Below are 26,671 nucleotides of genomic sequence, written 5' to 3'. Positions count from 1 at the left end.
GGAGTGTTAATATGTCATAATGGTGTGCTTTCTCTATTCTTTTAGCGATTAACATGAAATTTGTATTATATTTAAGATAAATGAGCATTTTGATTTTTAACTTATGTTAGCCATTCAAAGATTCAGTTACAAGGCAAGATATGCTTCAACCAAAGTTTTTATGTATTATTTTTCATGCTATGATGGCCATATTGTGTCTGTACACATGCTTGCATTTTTTTGCTCTGGAGCAATGATTACAATGTGTATTGGTTTCCATGGTTTTTATTTGAGATAATCTGTGTTTTTTGGTCTCCCTTTTCATCCACTTATTATGATTTATTGTAGAAGGATTCAAGTAGAAGGGTGAAAGAGAACATTAGTCACATGTCAGAAAGAAATATTTTTTTATGCGTTGATAATTCATCATCATTTATGGCCAGCTATCATATCCTTTTTTTATAAGTGATGACATTTTTTTGATCTTCAATTTGAAATATCGTTACAGCTTTATTTTATTGATTGCACTTGTTCATCTAGAGACCTGATGAAATTTGAATTTTTGGTGGAACATGTTCCATAATGTTAAATTCATCTTGTTTGATAATTCAAACACGGGCTTCGAATTGGTTCGATCATGTTCTTAGTGGAACTTGGATTTGTTAATACGTGAGAAAACATTAGCATCACTTCTTTCTTGTGGTGATTTGGGGCCCATAAATTGGTCTTTTTATTAGTGTAAATTATTAAATTCAATCTATGAAAGCTTTATATCTATATTTATTTTCTTCTTATAATGTTTTTATTTCTTCTTCCATTTAATAGGTTTGTGAAGCATTTGTTCAGCTAATTGAAGTACGGCCAGAGTTCCTAGAGGTAGGTGCAGTTTGTTCACTTCTTGTTATACAGAACTTTTTTAGTATGTCAAATTGCAGGTTTTGATCCTGTTGTTTTTGGTAGATACAATAGAATTTAATGATGAGATTCATATTGTTTATTTGAGTTCAAAATATTTCAAGAGGACTACATTTTATCGTAATATATTGTCATGCTCATTAGAAGTTTTAGAATTCTATTGTTCTTTAAGTAACAATTGGCCTCATCTTGTAGCCACATCTGCGTAATGTAATCGAGTACATTTTGCAATCCAATAAGGATGCTGATGATGAAGTTGCCCTTGAGTCTTGCGAGTTTTGGTATGTACTTTCCACAACCTTTCTGTTGTAACTTTCCAACTTTTCTATTGTAAGTTCTTACATGCTTCTAGAAAAAAGAAGATGAAAATGGAAAGATGTGAGAGAGAAAATCTAGTTTTACATCCTCATAATGTCACTTATAGTTGCGCTGTCTTATTTTTCATATTTCTTTAAATTCCTAATCAGATATGTATGTTTGCCTTATTTAAACTATATGTTTAGTGTTTTATTTACAATTATCTTTCTAATATTTCAGCCCATATTCCACCAAGATAGCATGAAAACTATATTTCTAAGTGTCAACTGTATTTTCAGGTTAAAAGGTGCTTTTCCTTGATTAATCAAAGCATAATTACTTGGTTTTAGAGGCAAAATGGTCTTTTGCATTTATAGAAGGTCTTTAGTAAGATTATGATTGTCCGCATGTGTTTTATAATTGATAGAGCAGCTTATTCTATTTGACTTGCGACGTGCTGGAAACTACTGGTTAGATTGGGATTAGAGGTAACTAGTGTTTATCTGTCCTATCAAACTACGAAAAAGTAAATATTGTTGAGCGCTTCTTTGTTACAACGTGATGTCTTATGCTATGATTTTTTGTCTGTTTCTTTTGGTGATTTTGATTGAGGTAGTTTTCTATGCCATCTTCTGCCAATATCTTATTGAACTGTTTACCCAACATTTTGATTGTATCACTAGATATGGCATTGCCTAATGTTAATTATGATAAATTCTCAGGTCAGCATATTGCGATGCTAATTTGCCCCCCGATCGATTAAGAGATGTCTTGCCACGTCTGATCCCTGTATGTCTTCAGTAACGATGATTTTCATCAATTATATTTATGGATACTATGAACTGTAAATCTTATGCACCTTTGCGCCATTGCTTTCATAGGTTTTGCTCTCAAATATGGCGTATGCTGATGATGATGAATCACTATTTGATGCAGAGGTATATTTGCTTTAGCTATTTTCTTAATTCATTTCTTATCTCAGTGCTAAAATCTTGATTTATTTGCTTATCTGGCAAGCATAATTTATAATTCTTTATTTTCTTACAGGAAGACGAGTCTGTTCCTGATAGGGAACAGGTATGCTTTCTCAGTGATATTCATATTCGATTTTACTCCTTTTTTTTCAATATTTTTGTGTGTATCCTTATCTATGTGCTGTGAAATTATAGTGAAAACTTTCTTGTTCTACAGGATTTGAAACCCCGTTTCCATTCATCACGCTTTCATGGATCTGATAATGGAGAAGAAGCTGTACGTCTATTAAGCTAATATTCCATTTCATGATTTATTGTGTGTTATTTATTTTCCCCCCCTTCCTTTCATCTCTCCAACCACTTCTATGTGGTTATTTAAGCAAGCAATGTTGGCAGCACTACTATTTGATATTGGTATCCATCGTTTTAGGGAGCTAAACTTGACATGCTATAATTACAGGAAGAGGACATAGTCAACATCTGGAATTTAAGGAAGTGCAGTGCTGCTGGCTTAGATATTCTCTCAAATGTATTTGGTGATGAAATTCTTCCAGCGCTGATGCCCTTGATTCAGGTTTTTGATCATTAGTTTTTTTACTCCCTGGAAGCAGATCTACTTTACCTACTTCAGATTTACTACATGTTTTTTGATAACCTAATATTGAAACAAGGAACAATAGTCTCTGTCCTCACAAGCTAGTCCTTTTGCGTTCAGTTTATTCTAGTCAGAAGTAGATGACTGACCATTGGATTTCTACGTATTTCATGCTGAATATTGGTTAAGATGGATCGTTTACATCATCTGTGTAGATGTCCTTGTATATTGTCAATAGAAGGTCTCTATAGGCTTTTTTTGTTTTTTGTTTTTTGTAGTGAGGTTCCCTTATACTTTCTCTTGAAAATTTAGAAGCTACAATGATGTTGATTTACTTTATATGATTAAATTCATTGAGAAGGTTAAAAGAGGGCATGCTATTTCACCATCACGAAAGAATATATTTATTAGAAGCATTGCTATAAGTTATCATCACGGGCTATTATCATGGTCTAAAATTGGAGCTCATCCTCTTGCGGCACTTAGATTTTCAAACTTCCATTTCCTAGACCAAATAGTATTTCATAGTTTAATTTCTCATTCTACTTGTACTTTGGTAAGCACAAGCTAAAATTGTTAATAAACACAAACTAAAATTGTTAATAGAGTTATATTGAGTTCCTGCTACTTTTATTTGGTCTTTATGTGTGAGAAAGAATGACTTAGGCTAGGTGATTGAAGTTCAAACGTCTTTAAGTGCCGCACAAAGGTGAGTTTCAGCCTCAACCCATGAAGTTAAGCATTTTTGAGAAACTTCTTAAGTTTCCCCTGCATGTGGTTGCTAACCTTCTTAAGTAAACTCAATTCATAGAAACTAGTGTAGGTTGAGGTGCCCATCACATTTAATAAATTAAATTAATTTTTATCTAGAAATTATCTTGTTTACTAGCGACATCTGATTTCCCATTCTGACATGTTTTAAATCTAGACCAAACCCCGGCTTGATAGGACCTATGCCAATTCATCTAGATCCTGAAGCCTCCAGCAGACTTTCAGAAGGCTGATTTTGTTTGCATATTGCTGCATCTTCACAGCCTTATGGTATATTATTGGAGTTTTTGAAGAGTTAATAGCATAAAAATGTTATATGGCTGTTTGTGCTGGGAAGTTAACCTGTGTTTGATTACTTGTGCAACATAAATAAAGCTTAATCCTAATCACATTGGGGAATTTGCAAACTATGAAATGCAGGTTTGGGAACTCCTGCCAAACGTTACTATTGTCTATTAGTATACCTTCCAATTTTGTTAGGAAAAAACATCCGAAATATTTCTGTGCATCTGTCCTTGTAATTCGTATTTGTTAGATTTCCATTTCCTTGTTATAAACTTAATTGGTTACCATGTTGAACATGGCAGTCGACTAGATGGTGTTGATATCACGTGTAGAATATGTTAAATAGGGTTATGAATTCAGACATTCATTTTCCTTCAACAGTTAGTGTACATTTAAACTATTCTCTACTATGATTAACACAAACACTGAATAACAGCAAATAATGCTGCTGCTTTTATAACTAATAACAATGATGTTACTTTTTTGTACACTCAATATGGTTGATAATTTGACCTTTGGGATCATGGACTTTGATTTGATGCTAGTTGATACTGGTTCCAACAAGTTTCCTATCTACTTCACTGTAGAGAAACATTTGTATACAAAATTCAGATTTTGGACAATGTTTTTGCCTGGTAGAATTTCTTGAGCATGCCTTTGATTAGTTAAATGTCGGAAGAAAATATTAAATTATGTTGGATAGTAGGAAAACTAATACATTGCTTATCTGATCTTGTTGCACATATTTGAGGCTTTAAATGTTTATACACTTATATTAAGGATATATAATAGTCCTATCATGGCAATGCCCTATGGTTTATAATTTGATCATTAATTTGCATAGCTAAAACATACGGGACTGCATTCATTCTGTTGGTTTAATTACTATCTACAGCATAGTTTTGTTTCTAATTTGTTTGGCCCATCTTTTACCTTTTACAGCAAAAACTATCAACAACAAGTGATGCTCACTGGAAAGACAGGGAAGCTGCTGTATTGGCCATTGGTGCTGTGGCAGAGGGATGTATTGGCGGTCTTTATCCCCATCTTCCGGAGGTAATTCTTTAATTTACTTATTGTGATTTTATGTCTTCTTGAGATTTCAACAATTGATTATGTAGCATGATTTATCTCCAAGGACTAAGTAGACGAACAAGTAGGCGACCTATGTTCTTTAAACTTACGCATTTAACGTAATAATGTTGTTGGAGAGGAGGATCTCACCTTCTCGACTTGTGATCATGTGTGTATTTTAGATATCATAGCTTGCAGGAAAGCAAATGTCACTCTCAAATGCTGTTATTGTAGTCATTGACATGAGGTTTTGGTGAATTTTGTGCGCTTTATCTTGTGGTGGTAGAAATCTCTTGGCCTGTTGTTTTAGTCTATGTCATGTTGAGCTTTTATTTTCAAGCATATTGCTTAGTTTGCTTACACTTTCTTGTTGAATGCAAGGCAATCTATCCGATGTAATGCCTGCTTTGCTTTTCAGTTTTTTTTTTAGAACTGGAAACTAGGAGTGGGATAATTTGTAGGATAAAATTCTATAGTGCTAGTCAACTAAAAGTAGGGCTAGGAAAAATTTTAACGAGTTAGTCAACTAGAATTGTATGAAAATTAGAATTAGGATAATTATAATAAATTATCCCACTTTTGCCATAGCTCTGTACAAAAGCGAGAGTTCTAGTTTCTCAAATTATCTTAAGTTCTAGACTAAAACTAGGTGATAAAAATAGAACGCTTATTTTTCTTTTCTCCATTTTTATTTTTTCATATTTCTTTTCTTTTCTCCATCCTTTCTTCCTCCAATGGTCACTGCCATTATCAGACTATGCTCATCAGATCGGGTCGCTTCTCCTCTTCTCCTCTTCATATTTATCTTCTTCCTTTACTGGATATCAGAATTATATAATTAATTTATAGTAAAAAAATTGGATACATAATTAATTAAAAATAACTAAAATTGAGTTTTTAGTTAGATATAAGGGAGTGAAAAGAAGAAGAAAATGGGAAATATTTATTTAAAGTCTTGTACTATAATAGTAATTCAAGAAATAAAAAAGTTACAAATTATTATAATGAACATTATTGTAATTGTTATCTTACAGTCTAACCAATGGTAATTCAAGACTAATTAACATATAATGAATACTTGATCATTAATAATAGTGAGTTAAAATGTATAAATAATAGTCATATCCTCAAAGATTAACACAAATTATCCCACATAATTTTACGAAGATATCCCATTTCAAAAAAAAAAAAAAAAATTACGAAGATATCCCATTTCAAAAAAAATTATTGCCAATTATCCCATTGAGATGTCCCACTTTTAAAGCATTATCCCATTGTTACGATTATCCCAATTATAGTGAGATGTTTTAATTAACTAACATTCCTAGTTCCATTTGCATGTAGCACTTGTTCCAGCACAAGCACATGGGCCTTGTTGCCTAGCTTATCAACTTTTAAATATCTTAATTGAGCGTAGCCATGTGCAGCTCCTACAACCTAAATCCTATACATTAAGTAGTGACAAAGAAAATGCACATTGCAGTCAAACTTGTATCCGATCATTTGAAAAGTACGTGTTAAAGTATCAAATTATAGGACCTAGTCATTTAGGTACTATGATTCATGCAATGGCCTAAACACAAGATCATGTGATCTGGAAATCTTTGACCCTTGGATCGATGCCTTGTAAAATGAATAGATTAAAGCAGCGAGGTGAATGAAATTACAGTTTGGATCTTCTAAACTAGGAGAACATACTGCTAGCTGTTATTTCCAGAATTTTCAATTCAAGCACAATTATAAAACTGCAAGAGCATTTGATTTTTTTGAAAGGAACTTTAAACGCGCCAGATCTTTCTTAAGATACTGCTTTTTGGGAAAGGATTAGTATTGCTATTCAATATACATAAACATAATGGATTAGCTATCATGGATTTTATTTCTCATATGTAGAACTTATTACATCAGCTGCCGAAGTAAGATCAACCTCCTCACCCCTCTAGTCTGGTCTTGACAGAAGACACTATACAATGTACATAACTTTTCTAGCACAGGGCTGTTGGCACATACCTTTAAATGATTGAAAAATACACATCAAAGAAAAAGAAATCTTAAGTTTTTTCTTTTAACTCTTGAATCTTGCGCCTGTTCTCCTTTACGTCGAAGAATATTGCTGACTGTTTCGAGTGATTTAATAAGACAAGTCATATTATACACTTAATCTGCTGGCGGAATTTTCATCCTAGATACTAGAAATGAAATTATGTCACAAGTTCCTGTAGGACTTTCTGAAATAAGCTCATTTATGCATTTCTGGCTTGCTTATTTTAGCATGTAATCTTTTATGGTTTAGATATAACGTGCTAAACTTCTTGAGTCCGTGTTTATTTTTGTACATGTTTCTCCTCCATCATTTTTAGTTTGGAAGTATGTGCCTTTATTGTGAGATATTGAAATAATTCTATCATTTAATGTGTAGATCATTGCATTCCTCATACCTCTTCTGGATGACAAATTTCCTCTCATACGGAGTATAACCTGCTGGACGCTTTCTCGTTATAGCAAGTTCATTGTGCAGGTAAATTCTAACTTTTACTTGATCGGCTGTCTGACCTCGTTCGGTATTCTCTAATAGCAGAATGTTTTTCTTGCAATATTCTCGTAAATTAGAATGTTTTTCTTTCAATATTATAAAAGTAACATGAAATGTACCGCTAGTGTATTTTGAATGAAGTAATATCGCACTTTGCAACACCAGATTTGAAAGATATTGTAAGTACTACCTACCTATGAAACTTATTTTTTAAATCAATTTGTCTTAATCTTCTAGTAGACGAGTATCTTCCATTCACGGGGTACACATAATTGATGATAAGTGGAAAGATTTTGTATTAGAAATTTCTAAATGGGCTAATTATGATTATATCTATTGTTTGCACTTATAATAACGTGTGTGTATATTACATACATGATACATACAGATACTTGTATACATATACGATATTAGCATTTCTTGAGTAAATTATATCTTTTCTAATTTGCCAACTACTGCTGGTGTCCTTGTGTAAGTCCCCTGTTACAAAACTTCGAAGTTGTGGTGAGGACTCTAATGTTATAATTTTGCTCTTTACATGCCACTGCAGGTGCAGAGAGCGTCCATTTGTGGGCCAAATTCTGGACCCATAGAGTTATATCCTTTTTAAATCCACTTTAGAAACTCATAGACTCTTAATCCTTTTAAAATCCACTTTAGAAACTCATAGACTCTTAAGATTTGAACCTGGGTTGCTTTGATACCATGTCAAAGGCTCGACTCGAAACAATGTGGTCTCAATATTTTTTACCGCTTTTTTTGAGCAATATATTGTGGTTTTTTTCGATATATCAGGTGATGTTTCAGCCTCAAAAGATTGACCAAAATATTGCAATATTAATTTGGAGTCTTGGACTTTTATTTGTATTGGTTCGGATTTATGGTTTAACCGAGGTATATATCCAAACAAATATTCATGTATGTAAATAACTGGAAACAAGAATTAGGGCTCAATTGAAACCAAATTCTTTTGCAAAAGTTTTGCTAAAGCATCACCTTTCTCCACAGCTCCATTCTGCATCAATTATATGTATAGACATGCACGTTAACCCATATGACACCCTGATAGTTATTAAATAGCTCTCATATATCCCCGTGACCTGCCATTTAGAACACTGACCCGCCTTGTATAGGTGAGTAGATAGCGAATAATTGGGAGCATTAGTCTCTGTTGAACATGTCCCTGATATCTGATGTTTAAAATGCTGCTCTAACACCTTGTATAGGAGAGTAAACAGTTATTGCATAATTGGTAGCATTAGTTTGTGGCTAGTGAAACATTCTTTTTTCCCCCTTCCCCTTATCGAGTTTAAAACAATTCATCAGAATGTTGGATAATCCCAGAAACAGTGGACCTGATAGGTGGAAATGTGGGATAACCAATGGTTGGCTGCATGATGCCATGAACAACCTTACATATTTATAACTTCAAATGCTAAATGGTCTTGATGGTTGATGAAGCTTTAGTATCATGAGCTAGACTGAAAGTCAAGTCTCTGCAATAGTTCTTGATTGTTATTAACTAATTCTAGGTTGACATCTTGTATCATACTTTTGGTAATTTTGATTTGAGCAAAAATTTTGTAATTTAAATTGACCTCATCAAGAAATGAGTATATAATATGCAAATCAAGGGTGTATAAAATCAACTTGAGCATGCAAATATGATCAAGTGTAAGGCTGTGATCACTAGCAAATGGTTTCATGTTCTGGTGTTTTTCAAGTTTTCTATCACAAAGCCTTTATGCATTGTTTTAAATATCCCGACATGGCTCGATATATCTCCCGATATATCCTTTTGTAGGGCTTGTCATAGCTGATATTGTCTCTAAAAATCCTTTACAGGTTTTTGGCTATTTTGGGCGATATATCCCGGTATGGCCAATATATCAGTCAATATGTTGACCGACATATCCTTTTATATGGCTTACTGCAAAACAATATGGGCATTTGGCAATTTTCGGGCGAGATATCATGATTTTCCCATCATATCAAATGATATTTTGGCCTAAAAAATCAGACGAAATATTGCAACATTTGATTTGCACTTTTGATTGTTTTACAAGGTTGATTAGTGATCCTAAGCATATATTATTTACATTTTGTATGTTTAGATTTCATTAAGTATGTTGAGATTACATTTTAGTGCATTATACTGTATATGCAAACGTCCGTTATGACATTTCGATATTTACCACTTATCCCCGATATTTCTCTGATATCCACCATTTGATATGAATTTTGGCCATATGATAATTCCTGATATCTGATATTTCCCTGATATGAATTTTGGCCGTCTGATATTTACAACAATGTTCGGGCATGTATGAGAGGTATAATTATGATGTGTTTATGTCCAATTATTTATATATAAATTATCATGCAAGAATTTTGTTGTGTTCATGTAAACATACCCCATCATATAGAATCTATGTGCATCTGCACCATATTAGCTAATAATAATATAATGTTTAATATTTTTATACAAACTATTGTGTATTCCCTTTTTGCGGACCACATCTTATGCCTTTTCAGAGTACCTATCTCTGTTGTTGCCTTTTAGTTCTCCAAACAGTACTTTCTAGTTTTTCTTATTGGCTTGTTTGATATGATAATGGCAATATGGTGCAATGTATCTTTTGTTGTCCATATTGCGTGTCATATGCATTTCCTGACTGATTTATGCAGCATTATCGGTGCTCTAATTATGTTCTTTTATTGAATTAGCAAGTTCTATTCCCTAAGGGAATACTGTTATACTATATTTATCTCATTCTTTATACTGTTCCGTGTCGTAGGGGCTTGACCACCAAAATGGACATGAACAATTTGAAAAAATTCTCATGGGTTTACTGCGAAGAACATTGGACACTAATAAGCGGGTGCAGGAGGCTGCTTGTTCAGCTTTTGCTACTCTTGAAGAGGTTCTCTCCCTCCCTCCCTCCCTCCCTCTCTCTCTCTCTCTCTCTCTCTCTCTCTCTCTTCTCTCTATCTCTCTCTCCCCGCCTATCTCCCTCTTAATGACTTCGTGTGTATGCGTGTGGACACATAGAAGGATGTGTTTCTGCTTGTATGAGCAAAGATCCGAATTAATGATTGCCTTTGGTTTCAATCCATTGATTTCACAGTTATAATTGTTGTTGATGGCAGGAGGCTGCAGAAGAATTGGCTCCACACTTAGAAATCATTTTGCAGCATCTCATGTGTGCTTATGGGAAATATCAGGTTTCCTTTGCGCTTTTTTAATGAATCTAGTTCCAGTTACATCAGCTGCAGCTCATGCAAAATATTACATATTGTGTAGGATAGCAATTATTTTTAGTGGCTCATATGATGGCCAACTGCATGCTAAGGAATTATTTTCTTACGTTGATTATCTAATTCTCTTTTCAGAGGAGGAATCTCCGAATTGTATATGATGCTATTGGTACTCTAGCAGATGCAGTTGGAGCTGAATTAAATCAGGTATGAGCGTTCCTCTTACTCTGGTACTTGCATCTTCTCTATCCTTCTTTCTTATCAAGACAGAATTTTGGATTGGAGCCAACTATTGGTTTATTATTATCTACAGCCGAAGTATCTAGACATATTGATGCCTCCACTAATCTCAAAGTGGCAGCAACTTGCTAACTCAGAAAAAGATCTGTTTCCTTTGCTCGAGTGCTTTACGTCAATTGCACAGGTATCCTTTTTTCTTTCTCTGTTTTATCCTTATTTTCATTCCCTATCTCTCTGTAACAGTTCAAGTGCGCTAATTGCGTTATCGCTATGTACTTTACAAAGTGAAAATAAGTTTTTGGCAGATGACATTTACCATTATCCAACTTATCTGATCATTAGCTTTGTTTCTCCAGATATAACACTATCAGATAAGTTCTTGCATCTTGAAACCTTCGGTCTCTATATGCATTAGCCTTTTTAAGCCAATGTCAGATTGTAATAGTTGTTATTAGCTAATGGCTATGGAATATGTCGGTCTTAGCTAGTGCATGTTGGCATGCTTAATGTTATACAATATGTATAAACATTGTTTTGGTAAATAATTCAACTTGTTTCTGAATATCTATGGTCTTTCAAGGCAACATTAAGCAGTCAACATCTTCAGTTGTGTTAAAGGCTTAGCATCAAAGCTTCTATATATGTTCTTCCACAATGTCTATTGTCTATAAATCATTCAGATTCACCTGGGAAAAAGAGAACTGTTATTTAGAAATATATTTATTTGGATTTATATATTACTATCCCTCAGCGGGAGCACCCCCCGCCCCCCCCAAAAATAAAAATAAAAATAAAAAATAAAAAATAAAAAATAGAAAACATACAGACATACACACACTCACCCACAGAAAACTGCATCTTGGCCAATTTAGCCCTAAAACCACCCTAGACCAATTATCGTACCACTCAAATTCTAACATGATTAGGGTAAAATTCGAATTCTATCCTTATCTTTCACCTCTCTAAAAAGAGAAAAAAAAGGAGATAGGGGAGGGGAAAGTGAGAGACACAGATGGATGGAGGATAGTACACGGTTGCTTCGACGGCGGCCCCACCTCTATTTTTCTTTCACATTAGGGAGATGCTAATTGGTGTATTAAGTATGTTGAGAGTAATATAGTCATTGGAGAAATAGAATATGGAAGAATATGCAAGTATATTCTCTAACACAAGTTTGTTGACAACTTTAATTCTAACGCCAAATTGGAGGATAAATAAGTAAAATGGTTTGGGAGGTAAATTTAAAAATATCATAGATTTGAGGGTTATGTAGGTAAATAATCCGTATTATTATAGCTCCTTTTGTCCAGGTGTAGACTGGTCTGGACTAGTATTGTATTATGGTTTTTAATATTTTAATAATGTAGAAGAATTTATTTTTATTTTTCATGATTTTTCATTCTTCTCGGAAAAATACCTGTTGCATGTGGGGTGGGGTGGGGTGGGGGAAAGGGGTATTCAACATTTAGATTTTAGTTTTAAGTGAACTCTAACAAGTTTTACACCAATAATATTGGCTTTTATTCTCTGTTTCTCACTGAATTCTCGTTGCTGCAACATTTGATTGTTATTTCTGACTTCACTTGTCTTCACTTTTTTAAGGCTTTAGGTCCAGGATTTTCTCAGTTTGCGGAGCCAGTATTTCAGAGATGCATCAATCTTATCCAGATTCAACAGTTGGCAAAGGTGTTTAAAATTTTTAATTTATATACCTTGCAAATTCCTTAGTTTTATATGTTGACTTCCTTATTTGGTTTATTAAGATCTTTGATACAATTGCAGTAGCACTTATTGTTTTTTCATTTTTACTCGGATTTTTTTATAACTACATGCATGTTGACCTCATTAATCAGAGATGTATATAGTTCTTGACACTTCAGGAGAACTTAAAAGGAAATGCATTGGAGGACCTTAATTTATGGAAAATTACCATCATAATTGAGTATATACTTACCATATGCATGATGTAGGTGCTTCTATTTTATTTCAGGGTCCAGTCCACCTCATAGATGTCAGTATAATCTTGTTTTGTGTTTGTGCATACTGAATTTGCTGATTTAAGTTCTTATAAGTCCGTGCTGGGGTGTTTTTTTTAGTGTTAGATATTTTGGTTCTAGAGATGGTTGATTCCTTCCAATATATGGAGTGGGTAACTTCTTGGTTGAGTTTGTTATTGCATTAACACAATATCATCTTAGGACTCTGATTTTGGACTTTATAAGTACATCATTTGAGAGTAATGTGTAGTTAAAAATATACATGTTCAGAGCGTGTTTGTCATATTTGATCTGTTGAAGGGTCTGCTAGTATGCAAGTGATAGAAGTCAAGTTTATAGCGTATCAGCATTAAGGCCCCGCTTGTCAAGGGGCTTTGAGACGAGTTAAGGGGGATTTAAACTCCACATTTACCCTCCAAGTAGGTTAATTTGCTCAAAGGGTTAATAAACCCTGTGAAGGCTTAAAATTAGTTAAAGTCTCATTTGGAGGTGTTAACTAAGCCTTGTGAGGAAGTGGCTTAATATTTATTCCCTCTCTTCATGTAGGGGTAGGGAGAGTAGTTTTTAGAAAATAAGAAAGACCTTTATGATAATTGAAGTAACTATTACAGTTTTTCTATGGTAAACATTCTATGACATAAATAGCAATAATTTGAGGGAAAAATTTTATGAAGAGTTTGAACAGTTTTTTACTTTTATTCTTGAATAACTGGTCTTTTGTTGAGATTACTGATTAATCAAAAAGCCTTCTAATTTTTTTGTTAGACAATTAATGATAATTTATTTATAACAATTATTTTCCCTATATAACAATAAATCATTTTTTTTAAGATTTATTTTATTAGCCTTATCAACAAAACTTTATTTAAATAATAAGAAATTACAATAGTTTAAAAGTTCAGATGAATACAAATCCTAGTTGAATATATTTTAATGTAATAATTATTAGTAAATTTACAATATGTAAAGGTTGGTAATATTAAAAAAACCAGGGGAATTAATCTCTTAATCCTTCTTTATTTATTAAATTAATTAGTAGATAGCTTCACTCAATCTGTCATTATCTATTACCTTATTGTAATACCTTACGAAGATAATAACTCATGAATCAAGCTAGATGAATGATTTCTACCCAGAGTTAGAAAAAGAGATGCAGAATGCAATGACTACTTTGCTTCTTGTAAAGAATATAGAGTGTCCTTAATCTCTTCTTAATGGAGATATAAAAAATACATGTTCCAGTGGTCACTGAGAATTTTGAAAGAAATGCTACTGTTAGCAATTTCTGAAAGAAATACAAATGTAACGAGGATGCTGTAGGGAGGAAGAGACTCACGTATGTGAGCAGCAAGCGTGCACGTCACTTAGGCGAAAAGAAGGGAGCGACAGAAGTTTCTGGGAATATGGAATTGATTTGGGTTTTAGATTTTAATTTATAATGGATTTGATTGGATATGGGCATGAATAATAATCTGGTTCAATTTAAAGTTAATTTATGATTTGGCAATGCAACGGGGGGTTCCGTCCAGTTTTGGTCGAACATTATCTTTCAAAACCGACCCGAATTGTTTTAAAACCAGTACTGAACCACTGAGCTTCGATTGGTTTAAGATTGTTTTGTTCAGTTTGAACATTTTATTGCTAGGCGCAAGGCAGGGGATTTAGTGAGATGCTGTTTGTTTGTCACTGGTACTGCACCTTATGGTGCGAAACATGATCAATTATTGACTGTTCTTATTGGACTCTGAAAGTATGCAACTCTGAAGAAACAAATTCATATTTTTAACATGACATATTCTTTTTAATGGATATAAAGGCATACAGGTCAGTTAGGTAGGCCAAATAAACAATGTAATGATCCAGTAGTTTAACTCACACATCTTGACCCAAAGGTTAATACGAATTTTATGTTGGTGAATTTTATGGTGTTATTTGATATTTAGCTATAAAGTTGCAATGGTGCAATTTCCATGATTTATAAATTCTAGTCAGGGATAGCAATTTTCTTTATGAGAGTTTCAAATCAGATTAATTAAAGGCCTTCGAGTTTTGTTTGTCTAATCCAGCATAAATTTTGTTGTAAAAAACTGAAGCTGAAATCCCACCTCACACATTCTTATTTCAGAATCTCTTATGGTCTGATTTCTTTTTGGTTTGTAGAGAGCCAGATTTATTCGTAATTTCTGATATGTAATGAGATCTAATATTTTTCATGTGTAATGGTATGCATCAATTTTTTATCCTGTCTAGTAGTGTATATACACAACTCTATCTAACATTCTTATTGCTACCTTTGTAAGCGCACTTATATCCCAAGTCCTAACTTAATCCTGTAGTCCTGTGTAAGCCTTTTATCCCTTTTTCTCCTATGATTGTGTCTATGCCTATTCCAACTTGGCACTATATTTAAGGATCTAGGTGGCACCATAAGATTCTTAAGACATTCTTTTCTTGTCATTGAAACGTGATGGCATCGATGTAACACATCACTTTAAGGTAACACCCTAACAAACCACCCCTTGTACCTGTCGTTGCACCTTGGTGGCATCGATGCAGCACATTGCGGTGGTTATGTGCCGATGAATGTTCTTTAGGATTTATACCATGGAGATCCGATTAGGTTTTATGCGAGTTGTCAACAACCTAAGGTAAGCAACCCTCCTTTTAAATTTGGTCAGGACATGCAGTGAAAAGATTAACATTAAAGCACACTACTATCAGAGTTAAAATTAGACACCATCTACAGTTGTTATGCTTACACTATGCTTTTTCTTAAAACGGTAAGATCTACTTTATTAACTTGTCGTGCTATAAATTTGGCCTTACTACCTTGACGGCATATGGTTGTGATGCAGGTTGATCCTGTTGCAGCTGGTGTTCAGTATGATAAAGAGTTCATAGTTTGCTCCCTGGACCTGCTGTCTGGTCTCACTGAAGGTCTTGGCAGTGGGATAGAGAGCTTGGTAGCTTCTTTTCGTTCATTTGCCTTCTGATTTTAATTGTTTTCTCTTTACGTGGAAGTATGCACTTTAGTTGCTAACTAGACATATTGGTCAATGCATCCTTTAACTCTTTCGGCTTGCTACATGGGTTTCTTGACAACTATGTTACTATTTGTGTTTATAGATATGTCAGCATGAGTTTGGCAGAAGCCCACACATGGCCTCATCCGATTATTTATACTGTGCAGCTTGACAGAGTTGTACTTTTCTTTTTGCTGAACAAATTGACTTTTTCGTTATATTAAAAAAGATCAATTTTGTCAGTATTACGATGACTTTAGGATTACTTCTGAGCCTGAATCAGAATTAATTTGAGGCAGAGTTTCCCAGCTTGTGTTATACCTGATACAAACATCTGACATGGCTTAATTCAATTAGTTATATTGTGCAAGGCTTTGACAGAATTGTGCATTTCATTTTACTGTACAAAAAATGACTTTTGTTACATCTGAAAATCAGCTTTACGTCAGTGTGTGACACCTTTAGGTTTACTTCTGAATATTTGGGAAACATTAATTAGAATCAATTTGAGACAGAATTTCGCAGACTGTTGTACCTGATACAGCATACTATTACATTATTTGTCGCTCTGGCAACATGATACTACTATTTCTGCAGAAAGCGCCTTTATTTCCAACTAGGCTATAACACACTGAAGTTGTTTGGATTGAATTAAGCTGAAGGATATTCTTTTAGCTGAGTTTAATGTTAAGGAACACTGTTTTTCTAGCTGTTTCCGAAGTCATAGTAGGTTTTGCATTGTGATTTCCCCCAAAACACCCAGCAGATGATGACCTCTATCCTTATATATTTTCCTCGTGATTGTTATTGAAGAAAACATCTGAGACTGGTGAGGTTCTACTCAAATCTCTTCTACACGATTAAACTATGACTTTATTTTTTTACTTGAGGGGAAAAAATAGTGTCTCTGCAGAATGTTGCATTAATGGGGCCTTTGAGGACATTGTCTACAGATGTATGTCAATTTGAATTGCATATAATATTCTGGTATGTATACTATTGCTAAGATGAATCATTTTTTTGAATGTTTCTTTGGGTAAGAAGTAGATGCTGTCTTGACTTAGAAATGAGTACTTTCTTCAATCAATGTTTTCTGTTTTCCCCCTTATCTTTTAAAACTGCTGTCAGACTCAGTTTATATCCTCCTCTGATAACTAGTCATTGTCCTAATGGTAAATGCTTTTGATTTATATACTTGGGCACAAACACAAAAAACCACCCACCCTCCTTCCTAGTTATGTTTTGCAGTAGACTATATTTGTCTAGGGCCTTTAGGCTACTTAATTTTTTTTGCTTATCTGAATATTTCAAATTTGTAACTTTATTTTATCCTAGTTGAATTAATCTGCAATGGTTTATCGAATGTAGTTGCAATTGCCAGATGATAATGCAATATTTTGATATTCCTTTGACCCTTTCCATTATCATAACAAATGAATGTGTATACAATTACCTATATGTATTTGACGGGTGCCTATGGTTCTTTCTATGCAAGGATTGGTGCAGTGGGTGTATTTTTTCAGGAGGCCATTGTTACAGTGAGAAACTTATTCCAAATTTCCATGCATTTATTGTAGGTTGGAAAAAGCAATTTGAGAGATTTACTCTTGCAATGCTGCATGGATGAAGTAGATGATGTTAGGCAAAGTGCCCTTGCACTTCTTGGGGACCTTGCAAGAGTGAGTTGAGATCATTTGTGCACAGTCTTTACAATCTATTACATATGTTAATTTGAAGTTAACGCTAAAATTTCAACTCTTCCAGGTTTGCCCTGTGCATTTACATCCTCGCTTGTTAGAGTTTCTAGATATTGCTGCAAAGCAACTGGTAGGTTATTATTCTCAAGAACAAAAACTTAAAAATTGTGTAGTATGTGATTCCTGATCGTTTTTAATATTTCAGAATGCCAGTCAATTAAAGGAGGCTGTGTCTGTAGCAAATAATGCTTGTTGGGCAATTGGAGAACTTGCAGTCAAGGTCAGTTCATGATTCCATTTTAAACACAGCTAGCTTCTTCATTCCTTGACCATCAAATAGTAAAGCTGTCATGTCCATTCCCGCTAGTGCTAGTGTGCCTTCCTTTCCCCTGGAAACCCTTCTTTACCTGAACCCGCCCTCAAAGAGAAGATTAGACTGATCTGCAGTTTGTATCTTGGTTAACTGTTGGCCATGATGGTTCTAATGTAACTTCATTACTTGAAACTCACAAAAACATACATTAGCCCTCGAGCAAACACACATATTTTAAATTAAATGATGTTCACATCTTAAATGAGTTTTTTCTCCATTTATTCCTTCTTTTATTTCATATTATTAATTTTGGTGATATTGTGTCTGTGCCCCTTCATTTTTTATCTGTGACGAAGGTGTTCCTGCTTTGTCATGTCAGCCCAGTGTAGTAATTCTTGTCTCCATACATGAAAATACTGACAGCTGTTACAGGATTGATTAGCTTATTATTTATAATAATTATACTTAATTTATCTTTACTTTTTTTCACATTTAACTCGAGGTAGTTTTCTTTTTTGCTATTCAGAGTTACTATGAAAGAAGATATGTTAACGATTATTGAAAACTTAATACTATCAAGGTTTCTTTGATAGGTCTGTGTGCGTTGATTTATTGAGGGTTATGATCATGCCATATACATTTGAATTAGCAAAGAACAAAAATTTCTTTGAATCATTTAAGTTTCAATCCAAAACATCAATAGATAGGAAACTATGATATCAAAGATCAGATACTATGATAATCGTAATTTTTCAGTTTTTGATCCTACATAATCAATAGAGGAACTGAAAAACGAGAGAACTTACAAGAATTTCAATCAGATGGTACTGACAGCTTTTATTCGTCCAGACAGAATGACAACTTGTGATCACTCACTCTTGTTATAAGCAAACTCAACAGCTAGATAACATAAGAGTCTATGTCAAATCTTAACTGATTTTATCTAGAAACACAAAAAGAAAATAATAGCTAATCAAAATAAATCTGTAAAGTAATTAGAAAATAAAAAAGAATTAAGCAGACCTACTTATTGACAATGTTGACAAAAAAATGTATCAACCAGTATCTTTCCGAGACTATCCTCTTTATTAAACAAATCTCTGAATCCTTCTATTTAAAGCTTAAGCAGAAACTTTTTCTTCGTCATGACTTCCCTGCTTGGAGATGAGGTTCAAGTCAATCTGTTATCATGCGGGTGGAGGGAATCATCTGAAACGTGGATATGAGAAAATTGTTCCATTTTAATCTTCCTAAAATAACTAGATCGTTTATACTTCTGAAAATTTTTCCCTTTATCATTCAAGTATAATAAAAAGATTCAACTTAACTATATGATATCAGAAGATTCTAGTGTAAAGGTACCAAACATCGTAGAATTCTAACTAATCAAGATCTTTTATAAAATTATTACTTTAAAGCTGCTACATTGTACTTTGCTACAGTAATGCCATTACAGTTTGGCGGAAGTGACGAGCATGTGATAAACACGAATTCCTATTATGACTAGAGGTCCCACCACTTTAGTTTTCTTAAAAGAAAAAATTGGAGGTTTCCTAATTATGACTATGAGCCGCCTATGTTTGCTTATCTTTTTCCTTTCAACCATTAACTATTTGTGGTTTTCTTTTGTATCATGGAAGATACTACAAAATGCACTCCCGCATATGCCAACATGTCAATGCGTCTTATAGTAATTGATATTTAGTTCCATCATAATAAAATTGCAATAGTCCTGGCATTTGGTTGTGAAATGTTAATAGAAAAAAAGGAAGTTACCGAGCAACAGTTTCTCAAGTTTTGAGGAGCCTAACTTGGTTTCTGCATGAACTTAATTTAGAAAACTAATAGTACTAGTTTCTTACAATTATACAAAATTTGGTTGCTCTATGGTACCATTCAATATTTAACAGGTAATTAGTTGTTATTTTCCACTCACCTATCTACTTATGATGATATCACTGGTGTTAGTATTTGCAGAGAATTCTCATCTTGAGTTGGATTTGTGGGAGGAGGGAGGGACAAATGATATTCCTATTAGTGATACAATTGAAATTGTATCCTAGATTTAAAAATAGAAGAAGGTAAGAAGGGGAAGTGCCCTCTTGGGAGGGAGGGAGCCTGCTATGTTCTGTTGAGTGATTTAAACAGCTACAAGATAGCTGCACATGTATGATATAATAATTACTCTAGTCTAGTATCCGTGACAAGGTAATACCAATTTGTATACCTGTAATCTAGTGCTGTTCCTCCTACCTTTTTGTTAGAAATAAGCTGAAGAAATTTCTTCTTATGTTTGGTCTATCAGATCTAAATCACAGGAGGCCAGGGCATTTTATCTATTTCCCATAAGCATGTTCAATTGAGATGGACATGAGTATATAATATTCCTCTCCCTCCCTCCCATATTTCTTCATTTTATTTCCATTTCTTCTTATTGGAAAGTAGGTAATTTTGAGTCTCTTTGGTAGCATTTGGATTCTGCAATCTAGGCTGCCACTTTCAATCTAGTCTGGCTCTTTCTTTCCTTGCTTTAAATTTTCTTTTGGTGTTTTTGAGAAATGGATCTTGTGGAGTGCGTAATTTCCAGCATTTATAGGATAGAATCTTAAGACTCTTTTATTTCTTTCTGTTACCATTTATAGGATAGAATCTTAAAGACTCTTTTATATGTGTATATGTATATATTTGCTGGACAATCTTTTTTTTATGTAACAGCTCTACAGCACTGTCAAAACATTTAAGGGTGAAAGAAAAGTATATAGCGGTGATGGACAGAAGGAAGTTGATGTAGATGCCATATTCACTTTTTGTACTATTAACTTTAGTTTGCACTGTCAAGGTAGTATACATTATACATCACCTATTTAGCAGGATTACTGCACCCTTAATGTTTTTCCAAATATATCATTAGCCACAATAGTTCTACTCATCATTTTAGTTTGGTTTATTTCTGAGTTTGGTTTGTTTTTGAACCTTATTGTTTACTTGAATATTCATGTTAATGACTGTATCATCAATAAATTTAGGTTCGCGAAGATATTTCTCCCATCGTGTTGGCAGTTATATCTTGCCTAGTCCCAATCCTAAAAAATCCTGAGGTTAGTAATCATCTTTCTTTCATCATTTGTCTGTACTTTTGGCTCATTCGACGTTTTCCTTGTTTGAACAGGGTCTTCATAAGTCACTCCTAGAGAACAGTGCGATCACTCTTGGGAGGCTTGCGTGGGTCTGTCCAGATCTTGTAGCACCACATATGGAGCATTTTATACAGTCTTGGTGTTCTGCATTGTGCATGTAAGATGATCATTTCGCGTATCTTGCTTTGTCTACTTAGAGAAATAAGAAAGATGTTTTACTCGTTGCATTTATTTTGAGATGCACTTGAGTATACTAATGTAAAAAAAAATGCAGCATCTCTCTTCTCCAACTATTAAAAATTTGATTTTATTTAATTTCCAAAGTTTTGATACTCTAAGATCCTATGGAGCTTTATTTGTTAGTTAACTTCGGAACCACAACATTGCCACAGCTAAATTGCATATGCTTTTCTTCACTTCTGATTTCATGCTGTATGAATTATTGCTTGCGTATTTATCTCTCTTTTTTTTGTATGTTACTGAGTCTTATCCTACAATTTCTGAATTCATTAATTTGCATTTGGTTGTTTGTTTATCTCACCAGTTTGATCACATATTCGGTCATGTTGAGACTTAGACATATTTATGAGTTCATTTTCTAATTGAGGTGGGATGAAATTCCAAACAACTCAAGTGATCTATGTTTCATTTTCTCAAGTTTTGTTTATTTCTCACCTTTAGGGTAGTAAACTTGGTGACTCATGGTTGGCCTCCATACACATCAGTTACAGTCTGACCAGGATATTGGTTTTACAGGAGGATTTGTGTCTATATTTTCATTATTTTTTGCGTTCAATATTGTATGGCCCACGCACTTCAGTTTGTTGAATATGGTTCTGATGTCTTCTGATCTCATACTCATCTATCAGAGACTAGAGCTACTTATTAATTTCACTTATATTTCTCACTTGCTTTTATCAGAATATATCTATCATTTAGCTTATATTGATTTATTCTTCATAGGGTGTTTATGCATGAACATACCTAGTAAATGTAGTTCCCCCATTCTGGTTATTGATAGGCTAAACTGGTAAAATTAGATAAGAAATGAGGATGTCTTCGCTCAAGTGATTTTACTTTTACTAATTCTCTACTGGGTCTAACTTCCCCAATTAGGTGCAGTATTTCTTGTTGAGTTTTTATGGTTGTCAATTTCTATGCTGGATTTTTCTCTTTTAATAGTAAAGGACATCTTTCTATTGTTTTTCCCTCCTCAACTTTTTTTATCTAACTTATTTTTTCTTCTACATGCCTCTCTTCTTCTCTTTTATTGGTGTTGATATTTACTCTTAGAGAATCTCTTATGTGGCCGGATGTCTTGTTCATGGAAGAAGCCTTCCTGTGGCTAGGTGTATGTGTGGGCTCATGCACTCAGCAGGGTGCTTCTAAAGCATTTAGGCAGAACAAGACAGCTGTTCCTCAGGATCATATTTGGTGCTTGCTTTATTTGTAATAGGGCTTACTTCTAACCTGTTATTTGAAGAGAGGGACGTTGGAGCTGATAAAATCTAAAAGAGACCTTGAAATATTTAGATATAGGGTGAATGATGTTCGTACAACGTTTAACGAGGTTAAACAACCGAAGTTGTCACGTGAAATTTGGTTATGTAATATTCTCTCGTAAGCTTTGAAGAGTGAACAACCCACAAAAGATGTTAATAATCTACATTACAATTCTCTACTTTCTTGCATTCCTTGATGTAACCAATATGAAAGTCCTTACGGATTGTTTGTTTCTACAGGATACGTGATGACTTTGAAAAAGAGGATGCATTCCGAGGTCTATGTGCCATGGTACGTATATCTGCATTTTTTCAGATGTCATGGGTATTAGCTGATATTATCATGTGTGCTGACATCTTAGCGGCCTCCATAGGTGAGAACAAACCCATCAGGTGCTGTGAATTCGCTCACTTACATGTGCAAAGCAATTGCCAGTTGGAATGTAAGATATGACATTCTGCAGCCTAGTTGCAATTTTAAATGCTTTAAGCTTCTTTTTGTTAACTTTGTAATTGAATTTCAGGATATTCGGAGTGAAGATCTACAGATTGAAGTCCGGCAAGTACTGAATGGGTACAAACAGGTAAATATTGGGATTTTCTTTGATAAGCTTCCATTTTTAAGTCTATAGACTTTTGACAAACAAATGTGCCTAAAAAACTTTGTTTTAGATGCTCGGGGATGGAGCCTGGGGGCAGTTTATTTCTGCTCTGGAACCCCAGGTGGCTGAAAGGTTGAAAAGATACCAAATATAGCAAAAAGGCTGAAGCATTCATTCTCCTCATTTTATGCGTTTATTCTATTACCATACTTCAATTCTTGCATCTGAGATAGAACTGCACAGAACCCAGCAATTGATTGGTTTGAAGAAATATTGTGTGACGATTGCGGAGCTCCAAGAGTGAGATTCCATATCAGGTTGTGTTTATTCAATCATTCCCTTGGTAGACAGATCTTGTGCATTATTGTATAATCAAAGAAAAGTTCAGTTGAGTTTTCGGGGGTCAGCAGATTAGGCTAATCGAAAGCTCTTCCACTACAGTTTGACCCTTGATTTGTGTTCTATTACTTGTCTCGGTGGGTTCATTTTTTGTTTATACCCTACTGAATCCTGTAGTAGGCAGCTGGTGAGTTACAATGAGGTCGTGTATTTTATTTTGTTCGAGGTCAAAGTTGTTTTTTTTTCCTTTGAAAAGACGGGTTTGTGGGGTGTAGTCATTGCAACAAGTTATTGCATACCCTGCTATCTTTATATTTTAATTTGTTTGTTCCCTCATCATAAGGGAAGCTAGATCGACCCTTCTATTGTTAGAAGACAGACTGTAGTGAACTTTTTTTTAAAAGATTTGATTTGTGGATATAATGCAATGGAAATTGGTTTTTGTGTGATGATGCGTTTTTCCGTTCATATAAATCCGGACTTCTGATGTTTAATTAATGCATCTCACGGTCTAAACTCATGCTCGAAACACTGAGGGGTGGTAAATTGTTTCTAGGTTCTTCGTGTGGGATCTTCTGCATAATGTGTGTCATTTGTTTGGAGTTGTTTTGAGCTACTGGCATAGATTGGGAAGTTTGATAGTGATGGCACTAATGTTGATAAAAGCCTAATAGAGCTGGAGGAGAGTTGTGGTCCTGTGGACTTGTGGGTACTTGAAGGTAGAAGACCCTAGAAAAATGAAAGATCAGAGATGACCTTTGTTAGCAGAGTAAGGGTTTCAGTGTTCAGCTCAGTGTAGATCCGTGTACTTTTTTAGTGTTTTGCATGTGTGTCTTGTGGGCGAGAGAGGGATCCAAGGGAGAGAGGAGGGGCTGGAGCCCTGGAGGCTGGGAGATGGTGGAAAAGATGGAAGAGAAAGATACATATGAACACGATTGAGAATTTTAGATGTAGACTGATGAAGATGGGGGCAGTAGAAGTTTAGAAATCACACTGAATACCCCTGGAGCTTTCTGTGTTTTCTAGTAAAACCCCCAGAAACTTTCAAAATCACGCTCGATTGCCAATAACTTTTGGAATTGCGTAAAATCCCCAATAAGCTTTCTGTTTTTTGCAAATAATCCCTATAAAATAGAACTAGAAAAATAGCATAAAAAGGCATTTTGAATTTATTGAGGGTTAAATGTAATTTAACCAAAACAGATATGGGGTTAGCTGCAAAAGTTGTGGGTGCTTCAGTGTGATTTTGAAAGTTATCGGGGCTTTATTCGAAAGTGCCGAAAGTTCTTTCTAGTTCAGTATAATTTATCGTTTACAAAAAGTGGCGGGTTTTTCAAGTTCACATGGTAGAGGGTTTAGGTGGGAAACCATCCGAATAAATGCAAGACATGATTCACATGAAGATATCCTCCATTTTTTTGTTAGTACCTGCTACAAAGGTATATTTTGTTTAGGACTTCAATAAATATATGCGTACAAAGGTATATATATATATATTTATAGAGGAAAAGTAAGGAGACATTGTTCAACTATCACATTTAAGTGGGTTTGAATGATGAGAAAAATTAATCTAAATAATAATAAATAATATAAAAAATCAACTACTTTAAAATTAATGTTGAGCATACATGTAGGGACTGTTCGGATTTTTTATAATAAACTACGTGATAACTTTAGTAACACGGATACTAAGGGGGTGTTTGTTTTAAGAGCTTTGCTACAGGGACCCAAAATATGGGACCAATAGAGGGGACTGTTGGCCCTTTGGTTTTGATGATGCTTTAGCAAACAATTTACAGCTAATTGGTTTTCTAGTGGTTGTGGCTTATTTTCCTTTTCAGGACATCAACACATGGTGAAAAGATCTCTATATTAAGAGTTGAAGATGCAAGTTTATGTGTGTCAATCACCTAGGTATAAGAGAACTTTATTTACATATATCGTATGACTTTATTTAAGCTCAGTATGTATACACAACACAAGTCTGTTTCAAATGATTCTTGGTTCAAACTTTATTAGAATTGTTTTTTGTTTCTTGTTTACATTTCTATTATACTTCATAATATTTATAATGTACTCAAGAAATATAAATACAATTTCATAAGTCATATTTTAATGAAAAACAGGTTTTCTGTACACTGTTCAAAAACAGTGAGCTTTTACAAAATAATATTGCATTTCCAACAATTCCTTTTTTCAAAACATGCTTATTCTCACATTTATAATCTTTGCCTAAAGTTTCATATTTGTTGGACAACATTTGCTATCTTATACATGCCTGAAAATCCATTATCAAAACTGCAGTTTTCATGATTATCTGTTTTCGGTCGACCGAGCATGACGCTGCGGTCGACCGCAAATTATCCCGAGAGCATACTATGAGTTTCAGCCTTTGGCGGTCGACCGGCCATGGATCAGCGGTCGACCGCAGATATAGCCGTTGCACTGTAACGGCTACTTCTCTGTTTTGTTTTCTAATGGGTTTTTGGTCTTTTTACTTGAGTTTTTACTGATGTATTGGGTTGTTATAAATACCCTACTGCTTTCAACACCTAAATTAACTCAAGAAAATTAATTACTTAAGTTTAAAAAGTTTGCAAAGTGTTTAAGAGGTGTTTAGTGCCTTGTTTCAAGCCTTGTTGCAAAAGAGCAGTTTTTCACAAAGAAGAAGCCTTGAATTCAAATTAAGGAATCCATCCTCATCATCATTTCTTCAGCTCTTCTTACTCATTGAGAAGTTTTTCTAAACTCTTCCTTATATAGCTTATTATTTCATTTTTATTTGATTAGCTATATTCATTGAGTTATATTATTTTCATTCACTGTTATCACACACACTTTTTGAGCTTAAATATCTTCATACCATATAGTGTGGGTTGTGGGGTGTGATTTAGTGAGTGTGAGCTTCATTGAGTTCTCACTTGTTATTTGAGAACAAAATCATTGTATTTAACTTTTATTTGTGAGAATCACTTGTAATACACTTGTACACCGAGAGAAGTGTGAGGAGAGAGAGACGGGGTCAAATCCAATAGGAGTGGCGTCGATTGACGAACCTAGGGAGAGGTTGTAATCGAGCACTTGAGGAGGAGGATACGGGCTAGGTTCCTACACTTAGTGTGTAAAGTGTGATTGTTGAG

At 34.2% G+C, this 26,671-nt stretch overlaps 1 protein-coding gene across 1 annotated transcript in view; it reads left to right on the top strand.

The window, feature by feature from the left end:
* Positions 1-23,980, top strand: part of LOC109838020 (transportin-1-like) — a 34,169-nt gene extending 10,189 nt beyond the window's left edge. The window contains 26 exon segments of the mRNA XM_020406428.1: positions 805-855; positions 1,090-1,175; positions 1,914-1,980; positions 2,073-2,129; positions 2,239-2,268; positions 2,383-2,442; positions 2,626-2,739; positions 4,759-4,872; positions 7,310-7,408; positions 10,222-10,347; positions 10,574-10,648; positions 10,817-10,888; positions 10,995-11,105; positions 12,524-12,538; positions 12,540-12,607; positions 15,774-15,805; positions 15,808-15,881; positions 17,519-17,620; positions 17,706-17,768; positions 17,844-17,918; positions 20,978-21,049; positions 21,121-21,245; positions 22,831-22,882; positions 22,965-23,033; positions 23,115-23,174; positions 23,263-23,980. Of these exon segments, the coding sequence (XP_020262017.1) occupies positions 805-855; positions 1,090-1,175; positions 1,914-1,980; positions 2,073-2,129; positions 2,239-2,268; positions 2,383-2,442; positions 2,626-2,739; positions 4,759-4,872; positions 7,310-7,408; positions 10,222-10,347; positions 10,574-10,648; positions 10,817-10,888; positions 10,995-11,105; positions 12,524-12,538; positions 12,540-12,607; positions 15,774-15,805; positions 15,808-15,881; positions 17,519-17,620; positions 17,706-17,768; positions 17,844-17,918; positions 20,978-21,049; positions 21,121-21,245; positions 22,831-22,882; positions 22,965-23,033; positions 23,115-23,174; positions 23,263-23,346 (1,953 nt within the window). The 3' untranslated portion in view covers positions 23,347-23,980.

Source organism: Asparagus officinalis, chromosome 4 (assembly GCF_001876935.1).
Source record: "Asparagus officinalis chromosome 4, Aspof.V1, whole genome shotgun sequence".
NCBI classification, from domain to species: Eukaryota; Viridiplantae; Streptophyta; class Magnoliopsida; order Asparagales; family Asparagaceae; genus Asparagus; species Asparagus officinalis.
The sequence above is the reverse complement of the archived record's forward strand: the minus strand, read 5'-3'. Positions and strand labels throughout refer to the sequence as shown.